General features: G+C 41.7%; 2 protein-coding genes across 2 annotated transcripts; both read left to right on the top strand.

The window, feature by feature from the left end:
• Nucleotides 1-427: 427 nt before the first annotated feature.
• On the top strand, nt 428-22118 carry atg2a (autophagy related 2A). Its single transcript, XM_035162371.2, has 42 exons — nt 428-979; nt 1333-1495; nt 2409-2558; nt 3049-3151; nt 3529-3673; nt 4054-4266; nt 4367-4466; nt 5304-5468; nt 5895-6037; nt 6354-6432; nt 6595-6844; nt 7066-7207; nt 7980-8078; nt 8853-9008; nt 9253-9526; nt 9904-9976; nt 10168-10336; nt 10436-10578; nt 10886-11007; nt 11143-11291; nt 11489-11621; nt 11747-11931; nt 12013-12093; nt 13060-13166; nt 13248-13340; nt 13499-13569; nt 14119-14195; nt 14937-15107; nt 15354-15480; nt 16028-16251; nt 16379-16608; nt 16709-16844; nt 17288-17515; nt 17716-17817; nt 18213-18297; nt 18585-18738; nt 18853-18922; nt 19041-19123; nt 19304-19425; nt 19543-19697; nt 19991-20149; nt 20370-22118. Exons 1-42 carry the CDS (start codon nt 809-811, stop codon nt 20604-20606), a joined length of 6039 nt encoding a protein of 2012 aa, XP_035018262.1. The 5' UTR covers nt 428-808; the 3' UTR covers nt 20607-22118.
• Nucleotides 22119-22883: 765 nt separating this feature from the next.
• trmt112 (tRNA methyltransferase activator subunit 11-2) lies at nt 22884-25723 on the top strand. Its single transcript, XM_035162296.2, has 4 exons — nt 22884-23092; nt 24082-24183; nt 24519-24611; nt 25336-25723. The coding sequence occupies exons 1-4, from the start codon at nt 23018-23020 to the stop codon at nt 25435-25437; spliced, it is 372 nt and encodes a 123-aa protein (XP_035018187.1). The 5' UTR covers nt 22884-23017; the 3' UTR covers nt 25438-25723.
• The last annotated feature ends 1181 nt before the right edge of the window (nt 25724-26904 follow it).

Raw genomic sequence — 26904 nt, 5'->3', positions numbered from 1 at the left:
CACGCTGGAACAGGGGCCTTCCCCCAACTGTAGGAAGCATAGAATTGTCCAAAATGTCTTGGTAAGCTGAAGCATTACGTTTTCCCTTCAGTGGAACTAAGGGGCCTAGGCCAACCAATGGCAATGGGACTGAATGAAACACCTGAATTCAGTGATGAAGAGGTGTGTCCCGATACTTTTGTCCATATATTGGATCTATAGTATTAGTATTATTTTCCAACACAGTACTTGAAAGAGTATTAGATTAAACGGTAAAATATTCACTCGTATAAACAGTTCCCCAACAATGTGTGCATTTTTGGAGAGTTAAATTGAAAGTAATTGCTCAAAGTTAATTTTTGTGACCTTACAAAGATGGCGCCGGAGTCGAGACTAGAATCGAGCGCCTCTCTTCCGGGCTTCGACGTGATGACGCACGTACGCTCGCCATACCATCAGTCGGCGTATGATAACAATAAACAACCCTGAAACAAGAGATACGCACAGACGGGACCTGTCGCTCCGAATCAAGTCAAACTCAGCGGAAACATGAGCTGACACAGCCGCGGACATTTGGAGTAAAGTGTCTTCAAGTACCGCGGGAGCCTCGTCCGTCCTGACACCAAGTATTTTCGGTTTTTTGTGTCAGACCTCGGGGAGAAGTAGAGTAGCGGTTCGCCCCTTCCTTAGCCCCTTGTAGCTAGCTGTGGCTCATTCCTTGTTCTTTGCACACTTCGCGTTCGCCTGTTATGCAGTTGCCAGAGGACTGTAGCCGCACTCGTTCTCCTCCGGCACCTCTTCGCTCCCTCTCCCCGCTCTCTCTGGCCCTATGTCTCGCTGGCTCTTCCCCTGGTCGGGCTCTATCAAGAAGCGGGCCTGTCGGTACCTCTTGCAGCACTACCTCGGCCACTTTCTGCAGGAGAGGCTGAGCCTGGACCAGCTGGGCTTGGACCTGTACAACGGCAGCGGTGTCATCAAGGAAATCAACCTCGATGTCTGGGTGAGTTACTGGAGGATGTTGTTTTTGGGACTGGTGGCTGTCTCCGACCACCGGAGCAGCCACTGTGTGTTTTTGTTGGACTCGTGCGCCCCTGACTGTTTCGCAACTGCTCCCGGAGTTCAACAACAATCTCCAGCGTCATGCTCTCGGCCAGGCTCGCGTTTCTTCGAAGAAATGCACTCACGGGAAAGACATCATCAGCCAACCAGATTAGCTGCATCTGTCGTTACTGTCTAACACTTCCTCTCCTGCTAGCTATGCACTTCCCATGCCACCTGAGACCAATGTGAAACAAGCTACTCTCATTTCTTTTACTTTGACACTCACGTCCGACTCTTCCCTGTTTACTCAAGGCGGTCAACGAGCTGCTGGAGTCTCTGGGAGCTCCCCTGGAGATAGTGGATGGCTTTGTGAGCAGCATAGTGGTGACCATTCCCTGGCAAGCGCTCCTGACTGATCACTGCACCCTAGAAATTTCTGGTCTTCAGATAACATGTCGACCAAAGTACCGGACCAGTAAGTTTACTCAAATACAGCTCTTGACATCAGTCAGCCTCAGGATGAGTGAGGGGATCTCCGCGAGTTTTATGCTGTCCTGGTTTGAGGTGTTTGGACCAAATACCTGATTATTCTAAAGACAAATTTGTCCCTGTATTCATCACTGTTAAATTCCTTCTATTGTACTCATGTTACACAAGAGTACACAGATAAATGTCTAATATTTGACATGTAAGTACAACAGAAAAATATGCAAACATCAGCATGTGAATCAGGGTGGACGGCTCCAAGCATCCAGCCAGCCTCATTTCAATGCAAGTCTATTTATCATGTGTGTGCTCTCCAAATTAAATCATGTATCTACAGCTACAATTAATCACTTACATGACGTAAGAGATTAGTCCTAAATATTCTTTTCTTAATTAATCCAATGATGGTAAAGACAAATGAGTTGTTTTATATAAGTGAAAGTCCAAAAACTTAACAAAAATAATCAGTAATCTGTTATATATGAAGAAGAACAACTCTAAATCTTTACATGTGAGTAACTGTCTCTGGATGTTTTTGCGTGACCGAAATTATTAATTTGCTACTATTATAATAATAATTTCCTGACAATCTCAAGAAATCATCTCAGCTCTGTACAGGTCTACAAAATGCCCTGGAGGTGCCACACAAATCTCCATGTTTAAAATTCTCAATTCTATGTTAAACTCATATGTCACAAGCTTGCATTGGACGTAGTAAGTATCCCAATCACAAATGTAGAGCACGCATGTCACTTACATGTTGTCTCTGCTAAAGCACAGAGAGAGAGTGAGTGTGAATAGTCGATGCAAGGCTGGTTTTTAATCTTCAGTAATAACGCATTTACACAGCAGCCCTGAAGTACAGACATGACTGAATCCCATGTGGTTTTGTTTGCATTCAGGTGGGGGCTGGGACTCCCAGGGCTGGTCAACCAGCATGACCTCCAGCATGCAGCTGGCTCAGGAGTGCCTGAAAGACCCCCCAGAGGCGTCCGAGGAGCCGCCTGCCCCTCTGGAGGGGCTTGAGATGTTTGCACAAACCATTGAGACTGGTGAGTCAAAGATGTGTGTGAGTGAGTGTGTCCTGTCTTTGTAAACAAATCACAGTCAACATTAGACAAGCAAACTTTCCCTCAGTAAACTTTGTACACTCTGACAATATTGCTGGGATAATGTATATTTTCATACAAAGTATAAGTAAATACACTTGTTTCTTTTGTGTTAAATTGACACATATGGCTGGAATATAATTCAAAGGGATTATGTGTTTGTAAGATCCTAATGAAGATCTATTGTCGATACAGGTATGTGTTGGTCTGTCTTTCCATATGCTTGTCACTCAGAGAATAAATTAAACTTATTTCACCTGAGGAGTTTTTTCCCATGTATTCAGCAAGACTTCTGTGATCTTGTTTTTATGATATTAGTTAGAATATTTGTCCACTTAGATGAATACATGCTCACAACTAAGAAAAGATATTCTGAAACATCAGTACTAATTAAACTTTGAATGTCTCTCATCTCCTCTGTGTGTCTGTGCAGTCCTTCGTCGTATTAAAGTCACCTTTATAGACACTATCGTTCGCATCGAGCACCAGCCCCAGGACCTGGAAACAGGCATTGCCTTAGAAATGCACATTAAACGGTAGGTTTGAGTTCATGTTTCAAGAAACACTTGGCTATTTTTTGTTGTGTAAGGCCTTTTTAGTTCTGCCCCTCCCTCTCTGTTCTGAAGAGATCTAGGCGCTTGTGATGTCACTGTACTTCAGAGGTTCAGACCACAATTTGAAGTACTACTTGTACTGATGATGTCATTTAGTGTGATATTGATTTTAAAAGCGTGGCATATTCAACTAATTCGCTTGCTGTCACAGTGCAGGTGTGGATGCCTATTCATTTGCTCTGGAGGAATAGCAGCCCCCCTTTCTTCTCAATTCCTAACATCTACCCTTTTTCCTACATGTAGTGAATTTATTTTTTGCCATCGCACTAAATAATGTTGTTTGCACGGTGTTGCTCTAGGCTGGAGTATTTTGACGAGGCGGTGCGAGATCCAGCCAGCCAGACTGCTGTGCCAGTCGACATCCACCAGCCACCTGCCTTCCTGCACAAGATCCTCCAGCTGAGTGCTGTCCAGCTGTTTTATGACAGCACCGGCACAGTGCAGGTGATGGACACCAAAGTGACTTACTAAGCAATCCTTTTTCCGCACAGTTATCTACCCTCATAAAACATTTTATGCTCTGTCTAATGTGTGGATGTGAATCTGAGGGTTCTAAAGGTGCCATGGTCTTATTAAATCAGAGGAAGTCTCAGCCTCTTTCAAACTGAGATAATTTCATTTAGTTATCCTGCAGTGATGACCGCATTTTATGCAAATTAAGAACGCTTTTATTTTGTATGTGAATAAATGGCAGCAATTGCTTTTTGTGAACAAGGAAATGTTTCACTATATCTTTATCCATCCTGACAAAAATCCCAGAGTAATATTTTATGTATCAACAATCTATAACAAGAAATGTTCAAAGATTTGACTTAATTTTTCAGGGTTTTCCTGTGGAGGAACACCCAGATTCCGCGCAGGCAAGTGAAGGAGATGAGGAGGAGGAGGAGGAGGGTGAAGAAGTTGATGAGGCAGAGCCAAAGCCCCTGGCTGCCCCTCCCTGTCCTTCATCTCAGCCACTGCTCATAGGAAGCTGCTCTGGTTTCATCGAGACCACCGTCAAGATCAAAAAGAACGACATGCTGCCTGGACCAAAGGTGTGTTGGCGTGTTCATGTGTGGTCATACTGAAGGTTGAGTAAACGAAGCGGTTCTCTCATATTGACATGTATCCCGACTCTTTCTCTGTGTTCATTAGTTGGAGTTGGATGGGAAGGTGGGCTGTGTCCACATGTTGCTGACTCCAGATCAAATAACCCATCTGACAGACCTGCTGGCAGCTCTCTGCATAGAAACTGGTACACTCACTAAAACACTTTTAAACTAAACTAATGTAAAGGCAAAGACTGCTTTTTCAGTTTCACCCGTTTTTACTGAGAATGCTCCAGATCTAAATAGTTTCAATTACATTTTAATTCAAATTGGCGTTAGCATGTGTTTAATCTATAATGGTGATAATGTCACTTGCCTTTTTGATAAAGAAAAAGAACCCAAGGCCAGTTATGATAACATGAATAAATTGGAATGCAATAGAGCGCAACCTCTGCCAACAGTCTCCTCATGAAACCAATTTAAAATCTGCCCCAAATTGCACACACTAATAAACATCAGTCTCCTAAATATGCTTGATGTTTTTTCCATCAAGATCCATGAATGATTCTTTGGGAAATTGCTGTAAAATGTCAAAAAACGCCCCACCTTGCAATGTCAAAGAAAGATAAAAAAATTCCTATGTTTATGTTCCATCTTTCCACCATGTTTAATGGAAATCAATTTGGTAGTTTTTGCATAATCCAACCAACCAACCAAACAACAGACATTTGAAAATAATAACTCCTCTACAGACGTAATAATAATCAAATGGATTTTAGAAATTTTTTTTATTCCACTAAAATAAGACCATAAATTCACTACTTATTCATTTCTTGTTGGGAAATTAGGAGGAAATTGTGTGCCCACCGAGACACAGAATAATAATCCTGAATAAACCTGCTCTGTTTCCCCAGTAGCTCAGAGCGACACATTAAGATCACAGACATCTACAAATGCCTCATAAACATGATTTCACACACTCTCCGTCTGGTTCCCTTCCACGCATATTATGAATTAATTTCTTTGTCCTCTGTCTCACTCAGAGCCAGATACTAAGTGTGGTGGAGTGCACAGCCGCCCGTTGGACTCAGACGACCTGCGTTTGATTGAGGAAGATCTCAGTAAACAGCTGGGTTCCAGTCCCATGGACAGGGAGTGGGATGAAGAACCCGACCTGGAGCCCTATCTCACCAGTCTGGAGAATGGAGGTACACAGAGCAGCAAACGTTCACTTGTTATGTATCTTTCTGAGATGCAAAACAACTTTAGTAGACCTGAAACTGAAAGCATGGAGTTTGTAATCATGCCAGACACTGAAATTTGTATTTATAATATATATATATATATATAGCCTCATTCCAAAGTGAGGTATTGTTTTACTTTAACTAGACAGACATCCAGTTAACTTAATGGTAATGCAGCTCCAGCCCAGCAAGGACCTGCAAGACAGGTTACACGCAAATATACAGGACCAGAGCTCTTGGGCCGGCACACAGTACATATTGAATAAAATGAGCACTGATTTGAAAATAGTTCTGCTTCTCCTTTCTTAACATTTTGGTAATTAATGCTATTTATGCTTTAAATTGTATTTATGTGTGTGTGTGTGTGTGTGTGTGTGTGTGTTCCTACAGAAATGTTTTTCTCTATGGGTCCTACTGGGATGAGCAGTAGCGTGACGTCTGTGCGCTCCGGCAGCGAGCTGTCAGACAGTGATATGGAGTCCTCTACACACAGTCTAGCCAGCTTCACACAGCCCGTATCACTTTCTGGACAGGTGTGTGTGTGTGTGTGTGTGTGTGTGTGTGTGTGTGTGTGTGTGTGTGTGTGTGTGTGTGTGTGTGTGTGTGTGTGTGTGTGTGTGTGTGTGTGTGTGTGTGTGTGTGTGTGTGTTGTGTGTGTGTGCATGTTAGCAGATGGCTGTTCATTCAAGACTGAAAACCATCAGAAAGTGGAAGATAATATCCTTGATCCCCCTTTATTACCACAATATGCTTTAATTAGGAGCCAGTCACAGAACTGGAAATTGTGGCTTGTAAATGTACTCATCAATTCAAAAGCAATCTTATTTCCACTTTGATTTTTCCTGCCAGGGCATGATGAACTGTCCCAGGAGGTATCCTATAGCGGGCTGTCTGTCGAATCTACCGCAGGCCAGCAGTCGCACCAGAGGTAAAATCAGAGAACAAAAAAAAATTACACTCACAGTCAGACTTTAACTTGTTCTTTAACATACTTACACCTTAAGCTTCCTTACTGACTTTCCCTTACTTTTCAGTCTTTCTGAACAAAGTATGATGACATAAATCCGAACTCTCGTCCTCTTCCTTGCAGGACGCTCACACAGTGGCCAATCAGAGCAGATGAAGCCTGAAGCTTTGTTGCGTCTGACGCTTGGCGGGCTCACCCTAACCCTTCTGCAGGAGGACAAGCCCACTAGCCTTGACAGAGCCTCATCATTGACCCAGGTGTCTCAGGTGTTCTTTCGGGAGTTGGCCTTCTTCAAAGACAGCATGTTCAGTGAGAGGGACTTCCACCATCTGAGAGGTGGCTTTGCCAAAGCCTGTCCACACTCTCATCTAAGGTAGAAAAACACAGACACATATTTGTCCTTTCATTGGACATATCTTTCCGTTAAAATGTCTTATTGTAGAATGCGTGCAAGTTTTAAGGTACTTATTTTGGACTTGTAGTACTTAAGAAATGTGGTTTTCTATTATATTTCTACTTTCTACAATTTTTATTCTCTTCACTGAGAGTGACTCATTTTTCTCTCTCTCCTCTCCTCTGTGTCCTCTTTCCCAGACTGACGGGAGCAGCAGTGCAGGTTGCTTGTGAGACACGAAGTGGGAGGCGCCACAGCCGAGCCGTGACTTCTGACCTTTCCTTCAGCAGACTGGAGCTGTTAGAGTGCCTCTGGGAGGACGGAAAGCCTCAGTACAGTGAGGTAGAACTCTAAAACCGTAACTCTTAAATTACAGCTTTGTCACATTAGGTCATTGTATTTTAAATGAAGCCATTATCGAACAAGAAGGGTGCTCAGTGAGTGCATCTGCCCATTTTACTGGATCTGCTACAAATTTAATGGGCCCTTCCTTGGGTCATGCCATACTTCACTAAATTTCATGTATATCAATTCAATAGTTTTTGATTAATCCTGCTGACAGACAGATGGCAATGAAAACATAACCTCCTTGGCAGAGGTAATAAGGGATCACATTAGTCATTGTAAAGTGTACATTTTAATGAGTGAACACTGCTACCACAGCTGTTCTTCATTTCTCTTTTGTAATAGAACAACGTCTTATGTTTGACCGAGAGCATGGAAACATGATAATCGGTAGGCATATCGATAACCCATTACTGCAATGTCCACAGACCTATTCCTAACTGGGGGGCTCTTGTTGTAGGTCATCACCCGCTCTCTCTCGGCTCTTGTTTTCTTTCTTTCTCAAGACTATCAAATATAATTAAAATCCTCCAAAACAATGAAAAAATCACATAAATAGTGTGATGAAAATGACCATTCATACTGAAATGATTCTGCCACAAAACAAATATGTATCCGATGTAAAACCACAAATGGAAAGTGACCGAAGCAAATCATTGTAGATGGTAATGTTTTTTACCTCTTGTCTGAAGGTAGTTTATGTTTGTTTCTCTGTAATTGAGCTGATGATGATGAATTTAAATTACAATGTGTCTGTGTCTCCTTCCAGCTGCTTCAGTTCCAGAAATCTGGTCTGTTCACAATTGGAGCTGCAGCCAGACCATGTGCCCAATTACACTACAGCCTCAGTGAAAGACACCTGCGGAAGGTACACATTTAAACACACACACACACACACACACCATGTTCCTTCTATTTCGATGTACACAATAAGCTGTTCAAATAACATTTGGTAGTTAAGTAGTTAAATATATGGTGCTTCAGTGTTAATACCATATCTGACAAAAACTGCTGTTTGAGGAAGGCCTGTAAGAGTGAATAAGTCAATAAAGACGACAAGCAAACATACTCAAATGAAGCACGATCGCATGTTAAGCAACTTTAAATAGTAAAGCAGCAATTATTTGCAGCAGCAGCAATTGTTTTCTCATGACAGGTTTGTAGTTACACAGTTACATTATATTGGATATTACTTTTAATGATGTATATAGTAAAAACAGGTACGTTTTTGACACCCTTACAATTAGTATTAGTAACTGTTTTAATTAAAGTTTCCAAAATCCTAGATTTTACAGTATTAAATACCTTGTTTTATTGTTTTCTAGTATTAAATAATAATAATATTATTCAAATTATTAATATTTTTAAAATTATGTTTCCCATTTGTTAACTATTTGTTTATCTAAAATGTTATACTTGGAGAAGGAAAACAGCTTTGGCACCAATAAAACTGAATAACTGAACTGTGACACTGCAATAACTATATGTTTACTCATGCCAACATAAATATGTCTTTATAAAATGTAAAATGTGTGTCTACAAAAAGTATGTAACAAAATGTGTGAAAAGGAGCATGACATGATAACAGATCAGAAATACATCCCTCTATCAGTCTTGAACATGTGTGTGTGTGTGTTGCCAGGGTAAACAGCGGGTGGTGCGTCGGGAAAGTGTGGTGCGGGTGGACCTGGCGGAGCTCTGTGCCGAGTTGGACCTGGACATCCTTAGTCGCCTGGGGAACCTGAGCAAAGCCTTCAGCCACTGCCCCACACAGAGAGCTGGACCTGGACGTATACAGGTTGGAGCCCACATTCCATTATGAAATAATGTTATAGAATGTTAGATTTGCCTGATATAAAGTATCCCACCATGTCTGACCAATCATATTTGATATGAACAAAACTGATAAGCTAATAAGCTAATTCTCAGTTGTCAAAGTCTCCAGTAAAGCTACTCAGTCGCTAAACACTAACTACAGGAGTGACTATCTGTAAAATCCATGTTCATCTAACTAAGATGTGTCTCACTTTCTTTTCTCTCAGACCCAGAGCAGTGAGCTGTGCTCCTCCTTCACCCTCCTCTCCCCACACGCTGTCCTGAGGCTGCGTTTCCCCATTCCTGACCTGCGGCCCCTCCCTAAGCGTCGGCCCCCAACTCAGAGGGCAGTGCGGCAGGAGATCTTGGTGCTGGAGCTGACAGAGCTAGAACTGAAGCACCAGGGGGCCCCGGACCTCCAGGGCAGCCAGACCACGCCGGGACAGCCGTGGGCTCCCTGCCTCACCCAGCTGCTGGAGGCCTCCTTCACTGACCTGCACGGTGGGGAGTCTGCAATTGTTACTGAAGTTGTCAACCGATGATCCATGAAAAGAGCAACTAAAGCTCGGAAAACAGTATGCTTCACTGTCTTTGTATCAGGACGTTCTGGGTACATATGTTAAAAAGAAGCCATAAATAAGAGAATTAATGCCGTGGTCAGGCTGCATGATATCAGCCTGATTAAAGTTTGACCCTGAAGACCTGGGTGTCAAATGGAGACTGGGGTTCAAACATATTATAAATCACTGCATAATGAAAATATGTCTCATAGAAGAAGTGTTTAATGCTGACAAATACTGATGAACATTTATTGGATATTTATATACATGTTCTAAATAATAAATAGGGAGACTTACTGATGTGTTGTGTCTCACCAGGGTCATATGAGGGCTGGGAGGGCGGCTCTTTCCCCTGTATCAGAGTGAAGAAGAACCGTGACTCTCTCCCCAGGTCAGTTGTGATAATCTAAAAGATTACATATTTAATGAAAACTATATAATGTATTTAATCAATAATTTAATAGCAATCAATATTTAAGAACAAAATTTCTGCTTCTAAAATGACCCATGATCTCTCATCAAATCAGACAGATATTGTTAAAATCTACCCACCTTTGAAAATTGATCTTTCCCCATGAACAGGTTATCAGTGCATGTGCGTGGAGGTGAGGCTCAAGGCCCGGCAGCAGGTCTGAGTGGGACCAACCTCATCAGGGACCTGGGGGCCGCCTTCTTTGAAAGTCACTGTGAACTCAACGACAAAGCCAGCTCTCCGTTCTCCTCCAACCGCACCATGTTTGAGACTGAGGAGGTGCGGTGATGCACACGAAATATGACATGTCTCTTTTATCAGCCATTTTATCAACATTCCCTGATTTAAATCTTGTTCTCTCCTCCGTCCTTGTTTTAGATGGTGATTCCAGCCGACCCAGTGGAGATGCGTCAGTTTCAGTCGCAGTGTGTTGCTCAGTGTCAGTGTGCTGTTGACATTAGCCTGCCGCAGGCCTACATTCTTCTGCCCAGCAAACAGGCTTTCCAGAGCGTCTACAACAGGTATTTAGAGACTAGTGTAAAGTGATCTTTTCATCCAAGCTCAGATCATCCAGGTATCACCTCAAAACTTGGAAAATGCTATGATTTATCATTAGTAGAGTGTCTTCAACAAAATAGATTCTTTTTTGTTTGTAAGATTTTATTGTTCTTCAAGTTCACTCAAAGTGAAGTGTTACAAGATGCATTTACGTAATATTCCTCTTAACATCATCGGTTTTATTGACCTTTTATAATGCTGCTTTCCTTGTATGTTGATCATGAATCCGAAGTACTAATACTTTTCTCCTTCCACCTCTTTCACCCAAAGGATCAACAATGACCTGTTGATGTGGGAGCCTCCTCCCCCTCCTCCCCCCTCAGGCCACAGCCCCGACCACAGCCACCGTCGTCATGACGAGTTCCAGCTCTGCAAGTCGGCCTTCAGACTGGGTGAGCAGACAAGTAGTTCCATGCCTGCCCAAACTTCTTTTTATTAATCAAGCAGGTTTAGTGTTATATTTGACGTTTGATCCTCCATTGTTGAATGACAGTAAACAGTATATTTTCATCTCTTTTCTCTCACAGACTCTGATTCAGAGGAGGATGAGCCTCCATTCTACTTGGCCAGTGAATCAGCTGGAAAGCCAGGTCCCCGCCCAAACCACAACCTGAGCCTCCTCTCCCTCACTGTGATTATCGGCCAAGGACGGCTTCAAGCCAGAACAGACAGAAAGGTTAGGCTGATGATGGCTAACTATACTATTAGAAGGACATTTCACATCATGTTGGCACTGATGAGTTTAACGTCATCAGGTCTTAAATATTAAATCTGTTCATTTGTTTTGTTTGGTGGGGTTACAAATCAAAAATCCATGTATTTATGCCCTATAATTTGTGTGTTTAACCCTCATATTTAATTTCGTTGATTCAGGAGGACCAGAGTCATGGGGAGATTGTACTCGACCTGGAGGGAGGGAAGATTTTCAGTGTGGCGCAGCACCAGAATGACCCTAATCTCAATTTCCTGTGTCTGGAGAGCAGACGAGTAGAGCTCTATCACAAAGGTTCACATTTATATGCAACATAATTAGTATTATCCTATTTAAATTATGTTAAAGTGTATTTAATACTAAGTAGGAAAGGTAATCTATCTTAATCAAGCCCATTTTATTTCCTATCGTCACTGCAGCGGTGGTAAAAGACACCCCCATCCCACAACGGTTGGAGATGCCGAGCTTCACTCCCCCAAAACACTTGGACCCTACCATCTACCCCACAGAGGTGGGTGTGAGCAGCGTGAGCGGCAGGGAGGGGGAACTACAGATGTTATCCACAGCCATCAAAATCACACTGGACCTCCAGAGGAATGTTAAGGTACGTCCTCATCACACACCTGAGTTTGGTGTCGCTACATGTTTGAAATGAATTAATGCTTGTTTCCGTGTCTCCTTGTAGGAGTTCCTAGTTGCCGTTCGACTTCAAGGTGCCACCATGAGACATTACATGACGCAGACGAATCAGAGCTGGCATGAACAGGTGAGAAGCGTTACAGATCATGTTTTCTTCTGTGTTTTCGCAAGCTTTTAAAGTTCATCAACTTAATGCTACTAACACTGTACACTCTGTACGTGGTTTCTGTTTTTATTTTATCTGTCCTTATTGTGTACACCTTGTATCACTGAAGGAACACATTTTCCCCCTCATATTAAATATGGTGCATAGAGAGAATGACAATAAAGTGAAAATGAAAATGAGAAAAACAGTTACTGGTAATAAAATGAATAGTTCTTGGTATTTTATGATTTAATTTTCAAGCATTTTACATGTTTTTGTCTTATTTCATACTTTATTTGCCTTTTGAGCAATTTTCATTTATTTTGCAGGGAAATTACAGATTTGGGGCTCTATAGACATTTTTGACATTCCACATTCTCACAGAAATATACATTTCAAGAATGTAGAGTACAAAAGGAGGGAGAGGGAGATACCAATTTATCCTGTAACCATGGACCAGAATACTTTGGAGTCCATCTAATGTCTTGAATTAAAGGCTTAGCTGTGGATTTTTTTTACTACAAAATCTCCATTATTAAAGCATCTTCTCCAACTACATAAATTGTGTCATTCGTGGTCTTGTTTTCATGAGGAAAACAGGATTTGGGGAGTTTTGTAAATTCCTTGAGTAGATGTGACAGGTTTAGAGAATCTGGGGTCACAGAAAAAAGATCGAAAGAAGTTAATGATATATCACAGACAGAACAGAAAGAGCAACTGAAGATGTTTCCATGCAGACAGTAACAAAAAGAAAAACCCAGAGAACTGGCACACAGATGACTTGACCAGGGACATCATCTTGTCTGTGCTGATACCTGTTTCCTCACAGGTCCTAGCAGTAGTATAGAAATAGTAATAGAATATGTTTGCTTTTATTTTCCAGTTAAATCGTTTTTGTTCCATGTTGAAGTCAAGTCAAATTAAGTGGATATATTTTGTTTCTTACAGCTGGTCGACTTCCTGGATGTCATTGATGATCCCATTCTGGGATACACAGCACCTGCTGTCATCACTGTCCTCCACACACACCTCGCTACCTGTGCCGTCGACTACAGGTTTGTAGATGAAAAGATGTTTTACATTTAAAATGGAAGTGTAAATTATCATTTGCCATCATTTGCCTCTCTGTTCGACAGACCTCTGTATCTGCCTCTGAGAGTGTTGTTCACTGCAGAGTCCTTCACTCTGTCCAGTAACATTATCGTCGACACCGCCACCTTCCACCTCAGGTATAGCATCCATTAAATACAACACACACTGAAATCCTCTTGAGAATGATAATCAGCACAGTAAATGTTTTTAAATGTTGCTGTCAGTGGGTAGCACATTATACTACCTGGTTATTCCTGCTGTAAGATATTTATGTATTTTGCTGCGTTGTATTCAGATTCATCCTGGATGACTCTGCGCTCTACCTCTCTGACAAATGTGAGATTGACACCGTTGACTTGAGGAGAGGTAAGACACATGATGTACATGTGTTGCTGTATATAGTGGTAGAAAATGCTATTGAAACAACAAAACTGCTGCACCCACTGCTTAATGCTGATTCTCTTTTAAATAATACGATTACAATTTGAAAGCCCTTGCTCAAGGACTTGCAGCACTGTTGAGTACAATGTGGACAAAAACAACAAGAAGACAAAACTTCAAAGGCTACAACCAAAATAATACAATAACATTTGAAATCAGAGAGAGCAAATTATATAATACAAAATCTAAAATCAAAGACAACAAATTAGATAATACAACATCATTTAAAAGTAATGACAAAAGGAAAGGATAAAGGAAACACAAATAATAAACCTTTAAGAAAATGTACATTTTAAGAGACAGTGATGTTTCAGGTCTAGAGATAATACAAAGAGTCTAAACTTCTTCATCAGGCACAAACACACCAAACGTTTTTGAATTTTCATATATTTTTGGACCTGGACATGAAATATGTGTGTTTATGTTTGTTTGGACACTCTAATGAAAACCACCACGTGTCTGTTTGTCACACAGATTATGTGTGTGTCCTGGACATCGACCTGCTGGAGCTTGCCATCACCACATGGAAAGGCAGAGATACAGGCAAATTGGTGAGTGCTCGCCATCTGTTTATATACCTGTTTCCTTCACTTACACCCAATCATGATGCAAACCACCAACAAACCGAGATCATTATAATTCCCTTCACAAACCACTAACAAGCAGAGGCCCCTGTTTATAAATATTTATTTTCACCATAATGAAGTTCCTCTGTAAGAATAGCTTCAGACGTGAGACCTCTAATTTATGACGAGGATCACTTTTCAGTCGGAAATGGAACTTAAACTAACAAGGTGCAGTAAACACGACGTCTCAACGATGATGCAGCCATCCTTTTAGCCAATCAGTAACAAGGTGAATAAATGTGTGAAAGGTCAGTTTGAAGTCTGTGTTTGATTTTAATTGTCCAGTCTAGTCAATCTTATGTTAATATTCTGCAGGTGTATTCTTATTATCAATTGTTTTCATTTAAAATTTTCAGCTTTCATTGACATTGGTTTACATGTCTGTTATTTACCTACACCTCCCTGGAATTACAGAAACAGGATGGATTTGATCTGAAAGACACAAAAATACTTAACAAGTGCAGACGAAAACAATATTGATTCTTTTTCATTTCTTTTACTCGCAATGGAAAAATTCTACTTCTCAGGAAAATGGATGCAAACATTAGATTAACAATTTACAGATTTATGATACATGGTTTGATTTTAAACAGAAAAAAATCCTATTGAATGTGAGTCTGTTGTTTTTCTTCGTGTTCTTATTATGTGACTTTTCGTCACCTCCAGACTCAGCCTCTCTTCGAGCTCCGTTGCTCCAACAACGTGGTCCACCTGCACACCTGCGCTGATTCCTGCGCCGCCCTCGTCAATGTGCTGCAGTACCTGGTCGCCCAGGGGGACCTGCACCCCCCACTGCGACACGCCTCACCCACTGAGATCGCTGGCCAGAAATTACCAGTAAGGACTGTGTTTGCACTGGAGAACAACAATGATGAATGGATAAGAATTTTAAATGGATTTTGTGTTCGATGATTGTCCCTTGTACTTCAACTCAGAAAGAAGTATGTCATGAATCGATTGATACAATTCAGTAAATGGCACATGTCACAAGCAAAGATAAGAGTAAAATGACTTGAGTTAATGTTGACAAGTGGTATAAAGATCCCGTGAAGTTAAAGTCTGTGTGACCTTCTGTCTTGTCAGCTGTCGGAGAGTCCTGCCTCTGTGCTGCCCTGCCCTCCAGCTGAAACCGCTGAGATCAACCAGTACGATCTGGCTGATGCCTTAATAGACACAGAGAAGAGCTACAGAGAAGACGGTTTAGATCCAGGTACTGCACAGTTTCTCACTGTTTTTGCTTTTTGCTTACACTTGTTTAAGATACAATTCAGGAAAATAGAACTTTTGTATTGTGTCTTTGTGAGTGTGTAATGTCACTTCTTTGCTTTTTAAGATTGTTCTTTATTAACACAATATATAAATTGTCAATCCTTCATCAGGCAAAATTAATACAAACAGCACAATGAATGTATTTTGTTTTACCTTGGGAAAAATAAATCCACCAATCAGAGGACACCATCAACACCTCATTTGCTATACATTCAAATTAAGGACAATGAGCTCCTCATATGTGAAAATAAATGCATTTCTGAGCTCATACAATTGTTAACATACATGATAAATTAGTCCCATATTACACAATGTAGCCTATAGTCTTAAATACATTGCTATCAGTGCCTTTTTCTACCTTTTTTATGTAACTTTTCTACCTTTTATATACAGTATATGTTGTGTTTAAGTGATTGACAGTGATTGAGCTGCCACTCCAACACAACCTCCGGTCTTTGCATAATGTTGGACTTTGTTGGACTTTCCAGGTTCTCCCTCAATGCAGAGAGGCTCACCCGTCTCGGTTTACCTGTTCCCTGGTGAAGCCTCGAAGCACGGCCCCTCCATCCTGCAGGGGGAGGACTCTGAGCTTGATGGATTGGTTGCCACAGCAACAGAGGCTCAGGTAGATATGATGTCGGATGAAGGCTCAGACGGCTCCACAGACAACGACGACTTCTGCATCCTGGAGGCTCCTGGCATGGGCATTCCTGTGAGTCGCGTATAACTTTTACTTTTTCTCTTTTGTCTTATAAACGTTTTCTTCAACAGTAGCCCCATAGCATGACTATTTTTCATTTATTTTACTTGTACCTGTCCTCACGTGGGATTTGTTACAGCCCAGGGATGGGGAGCCCGTGGTGACAGTTCTCTCCCCGGGGCCCGTCAGGGTGAAGGAGAGTCACTTCTCGAGGCCTCGTGGCAGCTCCGATCTGCTCCGAGCCCCCAGTCGCTTCCCAGTGCCCCAGAGCAGGGTGGTGCTGCGGGAGATCTCTGTGGTCTGGCATCTATATGGGGGAAAAGACTTTGGCGGCAAGCCCATGTCCATACATGCCCAGCAGGCAAACAGGTAAAACACACACACACAGACACATGAAGGTTGACCTACTTTTATATAATTTATTATACAAGGTGCAAACATGTTTTTTGTCTGTCCTCCTCTCTTCCAGAGGTCGTTCAGCCCCTGCTGGTATTCGTGGGTCCCCCTCTCGCTCTGCCGCTTCCTCTCGCCCCCAGAACTCCTGGCGGTGGGCGGGAGGCAGCGGCCGTCAGCACACGCTGCTGATGGAGATCCAGCTCAGCAAGGTACAGTGTTAACTCTGATGTTTAAAAAAGTTGCAGTTACATATTGCACTTACATGTAGCACTTTGTACTTTGGCTTTTTTGAAGCACATGTACTTACATGATTCTTGCTGTTCTGGGTTTGTACCCTCATGGTTGAATGCACTTATTGTAAGTCACTTTGGATAAAAGCGTCAGCTCAATGAAATATAATGTAATGTTAGAATTAAAATAAGAACCCTCAGTCAGGTGCTATATTCACTGTAAGTATTATTCTGAGGTGCATGCACTCTAGTTAATTGCTTCCATTTTATGTGAATTCATACTTTGAACTTAGCTACATTAAAAAAATGAAAATGTAATACTATTTACTCATGTACTATTTTTACTATTTTTATCACTTTACCTATTAGAAGTTTTTAATGCATTTTTACAAAACAGTACCTCTTCTGGCTTTGTCCTCCAGGTTTCCTTCCAGCATGAGTCCTACTCACAGGCAGTAGCAGGGCAGGATGGGGAGGTGTCGCTGCCGGCCGTGGTCACAGCCGGTCCTGTCAACGAGCAGCCCCTCTCCAGGCAGGTGTTCATCGTCCAGGAGCTGGAAGTTCGAGACCGACTGGCCTCCTCACAAATCAACAAATTCCTCTACCTCTACACCAGCGAGAGCATGCCCCGCCGAGCCCACTCCAACATGGTGAGAGCGCACGTGATGAGAGGTTTCTGTGATTGAAATGAACTGACTGGGATTGAACCAACCTGATGCAGCTTAGAGGATTGTTGTTCAGGGAGGGAGGGAGAACTGAATTGAAATATGTCAGCGGCCTTGTACTTTTATAAAGTATTGATTATGTGATATGCAATAAAAGATATTGATTGTGTGTTTTCTTTTCATAGCTGACAGTGAAGGCCCTGCAGCTGTGCCCAGAGTCTGGCCTTGGTGGTCCAGAGTGCTGTCTTCGGGTCAGTCTGCTGCCACTACGACTGAACATCGATCAGGTAACTCCAGCACCTGAAACTGAATGTTAACAGCAACTGTATCATCCTCTGCAGCCAAACCTGGTGAATGATGTTTGAATGTGACTGAGTAGAATATTTTCTATAAATGCTTCAGCCCAGGGAGAAACAACAACTCTGTTAAATATATCATTTTGCATATTAATCAAGCAATCAGTATCAGTATTTTTAGTCTGTCTCGATTACAATTAAGTCTTAACTACATTCAGACTAAATAAGGTTCTCAAGGTCAATGATTTAACTTTTTCTCTGTTTTGTGACTAATAAAGTTCTGCCACATATCGCATTAATGTTTTTGGGGTATAGATGAGTGAGCACAATTTACTGTGACAGGGCTCCTCCCCTAACCAGCCTGTTTTCTTCCCCTTTCTGTCCAGGATGCACTTTTCTTCCTTAAGGACTTTTTCAGTAATCTGGCTTCCTATGTTAACCCTTACCTGCCTGTGGACCCTGCAACTGAAGGTGAGCTTTGTCTGAAAAAACAAGTTCTTTGTTGAACAAAAAAATAAATATTAATATTTCAAAAAAGAACCATTATGCAGTCTTTGCTATGCTGCTTTTTATGGAGTTATGAATTGAATTACTATTTATTGTCATTGTGGCATGAAACATTGTCAGTGGTTGCAAAACATGTTTAAATTATGACTCAAGTTGATTTTGAGCATGTTTAACATTTCATCCAGTATATAAACACAGACATGTGGTAAATATGTTTTTTTTTTTTTATATTTCTCTTTATTTATATTCAGTGAAGGCAGACCCATCCCCGAAGGCGTCTGAGGAGGGAGAGGCAGCTGCTGGTCTGGGACCTGACCTCACAGCATCCGTTGAAACTACCTTCAGCGAGCAGAGCTCCTCTTCTGCAGGCTCCACCTCCTCCTCTGACCAGCCAATCTACTTCCGGTATGTAGACACTGATCCACCAGGAGACACGATCACAGGAGAAAGAGGATTTAGTTGTGAAGACTCAACAAGTTCAAATGTGTCAAAACTGTAAACTGAATAATTTTTGTTCAGGGAGTTTCGTTTCACCTCTGAAGTGCCTATCTGGCTGGATTATCAGGGCAAACATGTTGTCATTGAACAGGTGAGAGTCTTCATCTGTCAGCTGGTGTGAGCATCAAATCTGTAGGATTCATTTGCATTTACCAGGAAATAAATTGTCCCCGTTATTCACTCCTCTGTCCTGCACTTCTTCATCACAGGGAACGTTTGCAGGGATCCTGATTGGCCTGGCTCAGTTAAACTGTTCAGAGCTGAAGCTGAAGAGGCTCTGCTGCAGACATGGGTACGAACACACACCTCTCGGTCAAAACAAACCGTCTCCTTTGTTTGAGACTGATCGCTGTCCTATGTCTCTCTAATTTGCAACTGACCCAAATCTCTTCAGAAGTTTGAGAATGAATCATTATGTTTGAGAAATATTTTGGTGTAAGTCTCTTAGTCTTTCTTCTGCAACAAATCCTAGTCTCCTTGGTGTGGACAAAGTGATCCAGTACGCCGTCACAGAGTGGCTGACAGACATCAGGAAGAACCAGCTGCCGGGGCTTCTGGGAGGTGTTGGCCCTATGCACTCAGTTGTCCAGCTCTGTGAGTTAAAAGTGCTTTTGTCTACAAACACATCGTCAGCTTAACATTTACATGTTCTTCATCCTGCTTCATCTACTCATTAAAATCCCTCTTCTCCACCTCTCTGTGTTTCTCCAGTCCACGGAGTGAGGGATCTGTTCTGGTTGCCCATAGAGCAGTACAGGAAAGACGGACGCATTATCCGAGGTCTCCAGAGGGGGGCAGCCTCCTTCGGTACCTCAACAGCATCAGCTGCTCTGGAGCTCAGCAACAGACTGGTGCAGGCCATACAGGTACTTGGTCTATAAAGACAAGAGGGCAGTGACTGTGAATTAAGCAATTTAACTCAGTGATGATATTAGATGGAGAAAATCTTGTTGCTGTGTTCAATTGTGTGGACAATGTTGAAGTATTTTAGAATAAACACAGCCTCAAGAATTTGGTGTCAGGTCAATTTTATACAAATAGCTTAAAATAATACATTTGTCTCACAGCTTTTTACAATACATATCACCTAATCTATCCATAGACTCTTACTTCAAATAAGGAAAAATAATTTGTGGTTTCTGTCTGCTATTTTTTAAAGGCCACCGCAGAGACGGTGTACGACATCCTTTCGCCAACACCACCTCTGAATCGCTACGCCATCACTGAGGGCCGGGCCCCCGGCAGCCGACCCCGTAGAGCCGCCCAGCCTGCTGACCTCAGAGAGGGTGTGGCCAAAGCCTATGACACAGTCAGAGAGGTATGTCCCCAAATTGACCCTCACATTGTGCACTCATTTTTTCCCCCTTTTATCAGTAACTGTGTTGTTGACTTCCTGCAGTAATGTTTAGGTGAACCTCAGTGTAAATAATCAGGGTGGGGAATCAGAGGTCACAGCCTGAAGGAATAAATATCCCGGTCGTATATATTTAACCAAATGTCCAACCCGTACATGATGTTCATTCTCTCTGCTCCTCCAGGGAGTGATTGACACGGCTCAGACTCTGTGCGATGTAGCATCCCGCGGCCACGAACAAAAGGGTCTTCCTGGTGCTGTGGGCGGTGTCCTGCGGCAGATCCCGCCCACTGTGGTCCGACCTTTGATAGTGGCGTCCGAAGCCACCTCCAATCTGCTCGGTGGCATGAGGAACCAGATCAAACCAGACGCCCGGAAGGAGGATTTCCTGAAGTGGCGCACGGAAGATGGTCAAGAATGATGGCGGCTTCTTGTTTCTGTGTGAGAGAGAATGACTGTGTGTGTGTGTGTGTGTGTGTGTGTGTGTGTGTGTATGTGTGTGTATATGTGTGCACATGTGTGAGTGAGAGTGTGAGAGACATTATTGAAATTATCATTTGGGAAAGTCTGATCGAAGGGAGTGAATCCAGAGTTTGAATGTGTATTTGCATGTGTGTATGGTCTAAAGAGAATCAGCCTGTGCTCTAATGCAAAAGCAAAGCAAAGACTAATTACTACTGCAGTTACTAACAGCCAGTGTTGTATGTGGCTCCATCATATATGGACGCAGCAGATTTAATTGTTGAGTTGTGCATTCAGCGAGAGCTCTCCTCATATCCTTCCTCTGAGTTAAATACTAGTCTGCAGATGTTCTGTGCAAACATATCACCGTCACACTGATTCTCGATCCAACAAAGGGCAGGAAGGATCATCTCTCTCAAGGTTTGTATTGCTTGTAAGAAAGACACTGATGGGGGGGGGGTCACTTCATGTACTCTGAATTGTGCTGCTTTAAACTGTTTGTATTATGATTAAAAGTAGTGGCACAAGTTTACCTTCTTAGTCTCATGGGCGTCACAACTCCAGCAGCACCTGTGAAGCTCATAGCAGAGACGGAGAGTAAAGAGTCAAGGAATTGCCTTTTTCTAACACGCTCCAGATGTTGGCAGATGGTTTTCACCCTGACTTCACAACACCACACCGTGTGACTGGTTCAGCTTCGGCCCCACTACGCACCCACTTCTCTCAGTGCAGTTATTTGTGCCATAAACCTTGCAGAGTGCTCTTTTTGAAGAGTTTGTGTTGCCTTCCTCAATCCTGTTCTCTCCCTCTCACAAATAGAATGACACACACCTGACTGAACAAAATCACCTGATCACATGAAGCATCTAAACTGTGTAGCACATTGGATTTTGTTAAAGCTTCTCAAAGTCAAGTTAGACTTAAGTTTTAATTGTTTTACAAAGTGATGCCAGTCGACGTCCCTGCATTACAGCTCGTTCGTGCTTGTTTCCATGAGGAGTTTAGAGCCCGGGGCCCTGAATAAACCGACAGTAACTGTCCTCAGAAATGCTTTGCCCACTTCTTTAGATGCCTTCCTGCATTTTTTTCTTTCTTTGTGTTTTTTATTTTGTCAAAACATAAGTATTGTTGTACTCATTTTCAAAATAAGAGTTGAGAGGATGTGAATCTGGTGATGGAGGAAGAATAATAAGGGGTTTTGTGATTAAAAAAAAAAAAAAAAGGTTTTACATTTTTATCGTTTTTGTTATTTAGCGTAAGGGATGTGTGTGTGTGTGTGTGTGTATGTATGTGTGTGTTTAAGTGCGCGCATGATGCATGTCTGTGATGGTGACAGGCTGATGCCTGTTACATCTCTCGTGTGTAATTACTATTTACTATATCATAAACTGTATGAATGACCTGTATAATACAAAGACAAGGAGTATACAAAATTAATACAAAAAATAAAAAATTTGAGTATAAAAATGAACATCGTCTTTGTCTGCTAACTAACACAGTCAACACAATTTAGCATATTTTGTCATTGTAGGTGGTGGAATTTAACAAAATACATTCACTAAAACACTGTTTAAATATGCTCTTGTACTTTACTCGACTATTTCAAGTGAGTATTGTTACTTTTAACTTCTACACTTCATTTCAGATGCAAATATTTTTTACCTCATACATTTATCTAAGAGCTATAGTTACTGCTAACTTTTAAAATGTTTTAGAAAGTTATCTATTAAAAATACATAAATCATGATTGACTAATGAGATGCCTATCTATTATTTAATGTAAAAAATACAAAAAAGTACGTATGGTAGTCAGCACTGGATTACACCATTATAAGTTTTGTGTGAAAGATTTTGCTTGTGTACCTTGTTGAAGTTTAATTGAAAACCACGTTACTCTACAAGACAGGGGCACAGATGATAATAATAATAGAAATATTGACAGCTCTTTAATTAAGAACCCCCCCCAAAACATTTCTCTTTTTTTTTAACGTTAATACAATTTAACCAAAAACTACATCCACCAATATCATACAGCTGAATATATGAACATGTGTATTTATACTAAATAAAAATTATAATTCTTGAATACTGGTTACTGTTAATATAACTTAAAATGAGGTCACAATATATAGCATTGGTCCTGATTGGGTCCTACAATGTGACATGAATGTATTTATATACATTTATTAAACTAAAGAAGTGACCTAGGAACTAACGGCGCTGAGGCCAAGGTCCCGGGGAACCGTTTTAGCGACGCAACAGTTGACACTTCCGGTCCACATGTAAACGCTATAGCGTGATTTACATCTCGAAAAGACTCAGAGTGTGTGTTTGTTGTTGGTAGTAAATCAATCATCATTGTGTTTAAACATGAAGCTGCTCACACACAACATGCTGACGTCTCACGTGAAGGGCGTCACTAAAGGATACCCGCTGCTCATCAAGGTAAATCCTCACATCTGCTTAGCATCGCTGCTAACGATGCTAACACTTTAACATAACATCCCATTAGCTTCATGCTGCGTGTTGTGTCTTCACCGGGGAACGGAACTGTCATGAGGCCGTTCAACATTTTATTCATATTTCCAAACGCATCGGTTGTGTTGACAGTAATTGAGCTGGATCAGGGTCTGACAGACGCTCAGTGTTATTACATAGAACTGTGCAGTTTATGGTTATTCGTTTCAATTAACTCTACTTTAATTCCATCTGATTGATGTTAATATTGTTCAGTTTCTGTTGACATGTGTAAATTAAATACTGAAGTTAAATATTTATGGACAGTGTCAACAAAAACTGAACATTCTAAGTAAACACCGAAGTAGAAAGTAAACTCCCCATTTTGTTGTTTGTAAAACTAACCAAATGAAGTCCCAGCTTTAATCAATAATCCACATTTTACATGTACTTAATTAATTTAGCATGTATATGCTAATTACATATTTTTAAATCCAAATATAATATATTCACCTCAAATTGAGTATTTTAAGTCATATCTTAAATAGGAAAGGAAATGGAAATTTTGTCCATCCTGTTTACACACAAGAGGAAAGAATGATATTAAAAACCTATCTGACCATAGTTCAGTACATTAGCCACTAAATATGACCTCAATCCATTTAAGTCTTCATAACTAATCATTCACATTGAAAACCATTGTGTTAAAGGTTTTATAGGGACACACCAGTAGTTTATTATTCTCCATCTTTAAGTAAAGATCAGGTTCTTTACCTCACTCACCAGTCCTCCTGGTTCCAGGTGTTTCTGTGTGATGACTTCTTCCCTGCAGCCACACACAGATAAAGCCGTAGACGTAGACATTTTTTTTTAGACCTCACTTGTTTACAAACATGTCTGAGGACTAGCCGCTGTTTTAGGACTGCTAGTTTGATGCTGACAGGTTGTTTTTTCTGTCTGGTTGTTTTTGTGCGAAGGCAACTGAGGTGAAGGTGAATGAGGTGGAGTTCAACCCTCAGTTCGTCAGCCGGATGATTCCCAAACTGGAGTGGAGCGCTCTGGTCCAGGCAGCAGAGGAGGTGAGTCCGTCCATGCTTTGAATTTTAGTCACTGGCAGTCTTCATAGGACAAGACTTAACTGTGTGGGAGTGTTTGAACATAGGAGAAATGTTAACAAGACGTCTGCCCACGACCGCACAGGCTTGATGTTGAATCCTTAAGAAAAAGCAGCTTGCTCTGTGGTAGACAAAACGAAAACATAAAAATCTGAGGACAAACATCCATTAGTCATCACTGAGATTCTGGGTTTCAGATCACTGTGTTCCCTTTTCCCACCACTTCCACTTGTGAGGCTCATATTCAGCTGTGAAGGTGCAGCAGTTTGAATTCTCGCTGCTGTGTTTCCTCTCTTTAGCTCGGTCATCGGCAAGACCTGCCGGCTGAGCTGGTTTCAGAGTACGAGAAAGATGAAGAGTTCCTGAAGAAAGTGCATCGAGCACTGTTGGAGGTAAAAGTTCAGTCTGTCATCAACAATCTGCCCTTTGTCTTCTCAAGTAATAACTTTAGTGATGTCGTCAAATGTCTTATTTTGTGATTAACTATTTCAAACCCAAAGATATTGAGTTTCTTGTGATAGAAAACAGAGAAGATCAGTTTGACAGTTTTGCTTAAAAATGACTTTAACATTAGCATAAAACAAGCAGGTAAAGTTTAATTTGCATCTGTACTTCTTTACAAAGATCTCTTTTTCTAATTTAATGATACAAATAGTTTTTGCTCTTTGATTTTTAGACCATCTTTGTGTTCTTGATTTGTGTTCCAGGTGTGTTTCTTATCCCTGTTTCATTATGAATAGTTCATAATGTGACATCTTTGAGTGGGACAACATGTCATGCTGAATACTGAAAGGTGCTCTAGTATCCCGTCCACTGTTACCGTAGTTACTAAAAATGTACTTTAATAGAAAATCAGTATATTGTTTTTGTTGGGAGAGTCAGGATGAGCGAAACTGCACCAAGTTCAAGATAATAACTTCAAATCATCACAAGCTGGAGCAATAAAATCTTCCTTAACTGGAACCAAGGGGCCGAGGCCAAACCAAACAAACCAGAACCAAACCAATAGTATGGCAACAGGGGTGTCCATATGCTTTTGGCCATATGTGTATTTTTGCACTATGATGACATCTAGTGGTGGCCTCATATTCTTGACTGTGTGTGTGTGTGTGACAGGTGGAGGTGATCGAGGGCTGTCTGCAGTGTCCCGAGTCAGGACGAGAGTTCCCCATCTCCAGAGGAATCCCCAACATGCTGCTGAGTGAAGACGAGGCGTAAACACCCCCTCAACATTTCCCGTTACACAACCTCACCCCTAACCATCACTCACATGGGTGTACGTTGACTCTGGTTTGAGTTGGTGCCAAGAGAAAAGACGCAGCGCTGTTTGGTTCATTGTAGTTATGACATTTAGGTGGCCGATGCTGCCAGTGGAGGGAAAAGATTGTAAAAGTAACGAATGGAAATGTTTCCCTGAGAGAAACCCCCAGTGGTTTTATCTGTATTTATTTTTGTAAATGTTCACTCTTTCATTTTCAATAAAACTGTCCTTATTTCCATGACAGCCAGAACTCGAAGGTTTTTGTGGAAAATATGGAATCAGTTATATTACAGACATGCTTCAGTAAAACCGTGCGCGCGCGCGTGTGTGCGTGCGTGCGTGCGTGCGTGCGTGTCTCTGAACCCCAACTCGCCCGCTCAGTCTCAGAAAGTGCTGAGGACCAGATGACGTGGCAGTGGCTGCTCTATATTTGGTTCTGCGTTAAAAAGGGAGGAAGGCAAGAAGTTGTTTTTGAGGAAGTCTTTCTTTCTTCTTTTTTTTCTTTTCAGCCACACATTAAATCAGACACATACATATATCAGCCCACATGGGTGGGCTCCTGTGACGCGAGGACCCCACAGTGTGTCTGACCTTTTTAAAAAGAGAATTTTGAAAAGAAAGGGGTTCCACAGAAACAAATGAAGTCTCTTTTTTTCACTGAGACGTTGCAGCAGTCATGTTGGAACAGGAGCACGTTTGTTCACAGGCAGTGTTATATTTTAGAAATGGTGCCAGGACAGATGATGAAGGAGCCCTGACCAGAAGCCCGGAGGCAGCCTGAGTCTCTCCTACCTTTCCCTTCTACTTACAGCAATTACAGGCCTGCGCCCGCAACTATAATAACGGTATAATGGGATGGCAGCAGAGCAGCAATAAAAACCACCCCTGACAGATTAACAGTCCTCTCTGAGTCCTCAACTGTAATTAACAATGAGACCCAAGAGGAAGAGAGGAAAGAAAGGAGCTAGATTGAAAGGCTGTAAAGATAAAAAGGGATGGGCTCTCTGTGGAGGGTTTTAATAAAATTAGGATAAGCTTTTAAGTGACGGCATGAATGAGTTTGAGCTGGAAATCCCACCGAGAGCCAGACTAGAGCTGCGTTTTGAAATCAGTGGCTTTGACTAATGCATCACATTCCTCCATTTTCAACTTTAACTTTGTCTGGTAACGATCTTAACTGCGCTGATCTGTGCAGAAATATGAATCTACAACAGAGTCTGAGAGATGAACGCAACGAAAAGGCTGGAAAAAGCTGGACTGGCTAAAGTCTCTGAGCAACATCAGCAGTGACCACAGGGGGCGTTGTCACATTCATGTGTTTGATCGAGAAAGTTTCTCGTGTTTACGACTTGTGAGTGTTCACGTCTTCTGACTACTCACGTCAGTTTGCTCTAAGCACAGAGGCGCTCGTGTGAGAGAGAAAC

This window comes from Hippoglossus stenolepis, chromosome 7 (assembly GCF_022539355.2).
Source record: "Hippoglossus stenolepis isolate QCI-W04-F060 chromosome 7, HSTE1.2, whole genome shotgun sequence".
Classification (NCBI taxonomy): domain Eukaryota; kingdom Metazoa; phylum Chordata; class Actinopteri; order Pleuronectiformes; family Pleuronectidae; genus Hippoglossus; species Hippoglossus stenolepis.
Note: the sequence above shows the minus strand (reverse complement) of the source record. Positions and strands in the feature narration are given on the sequence as shown.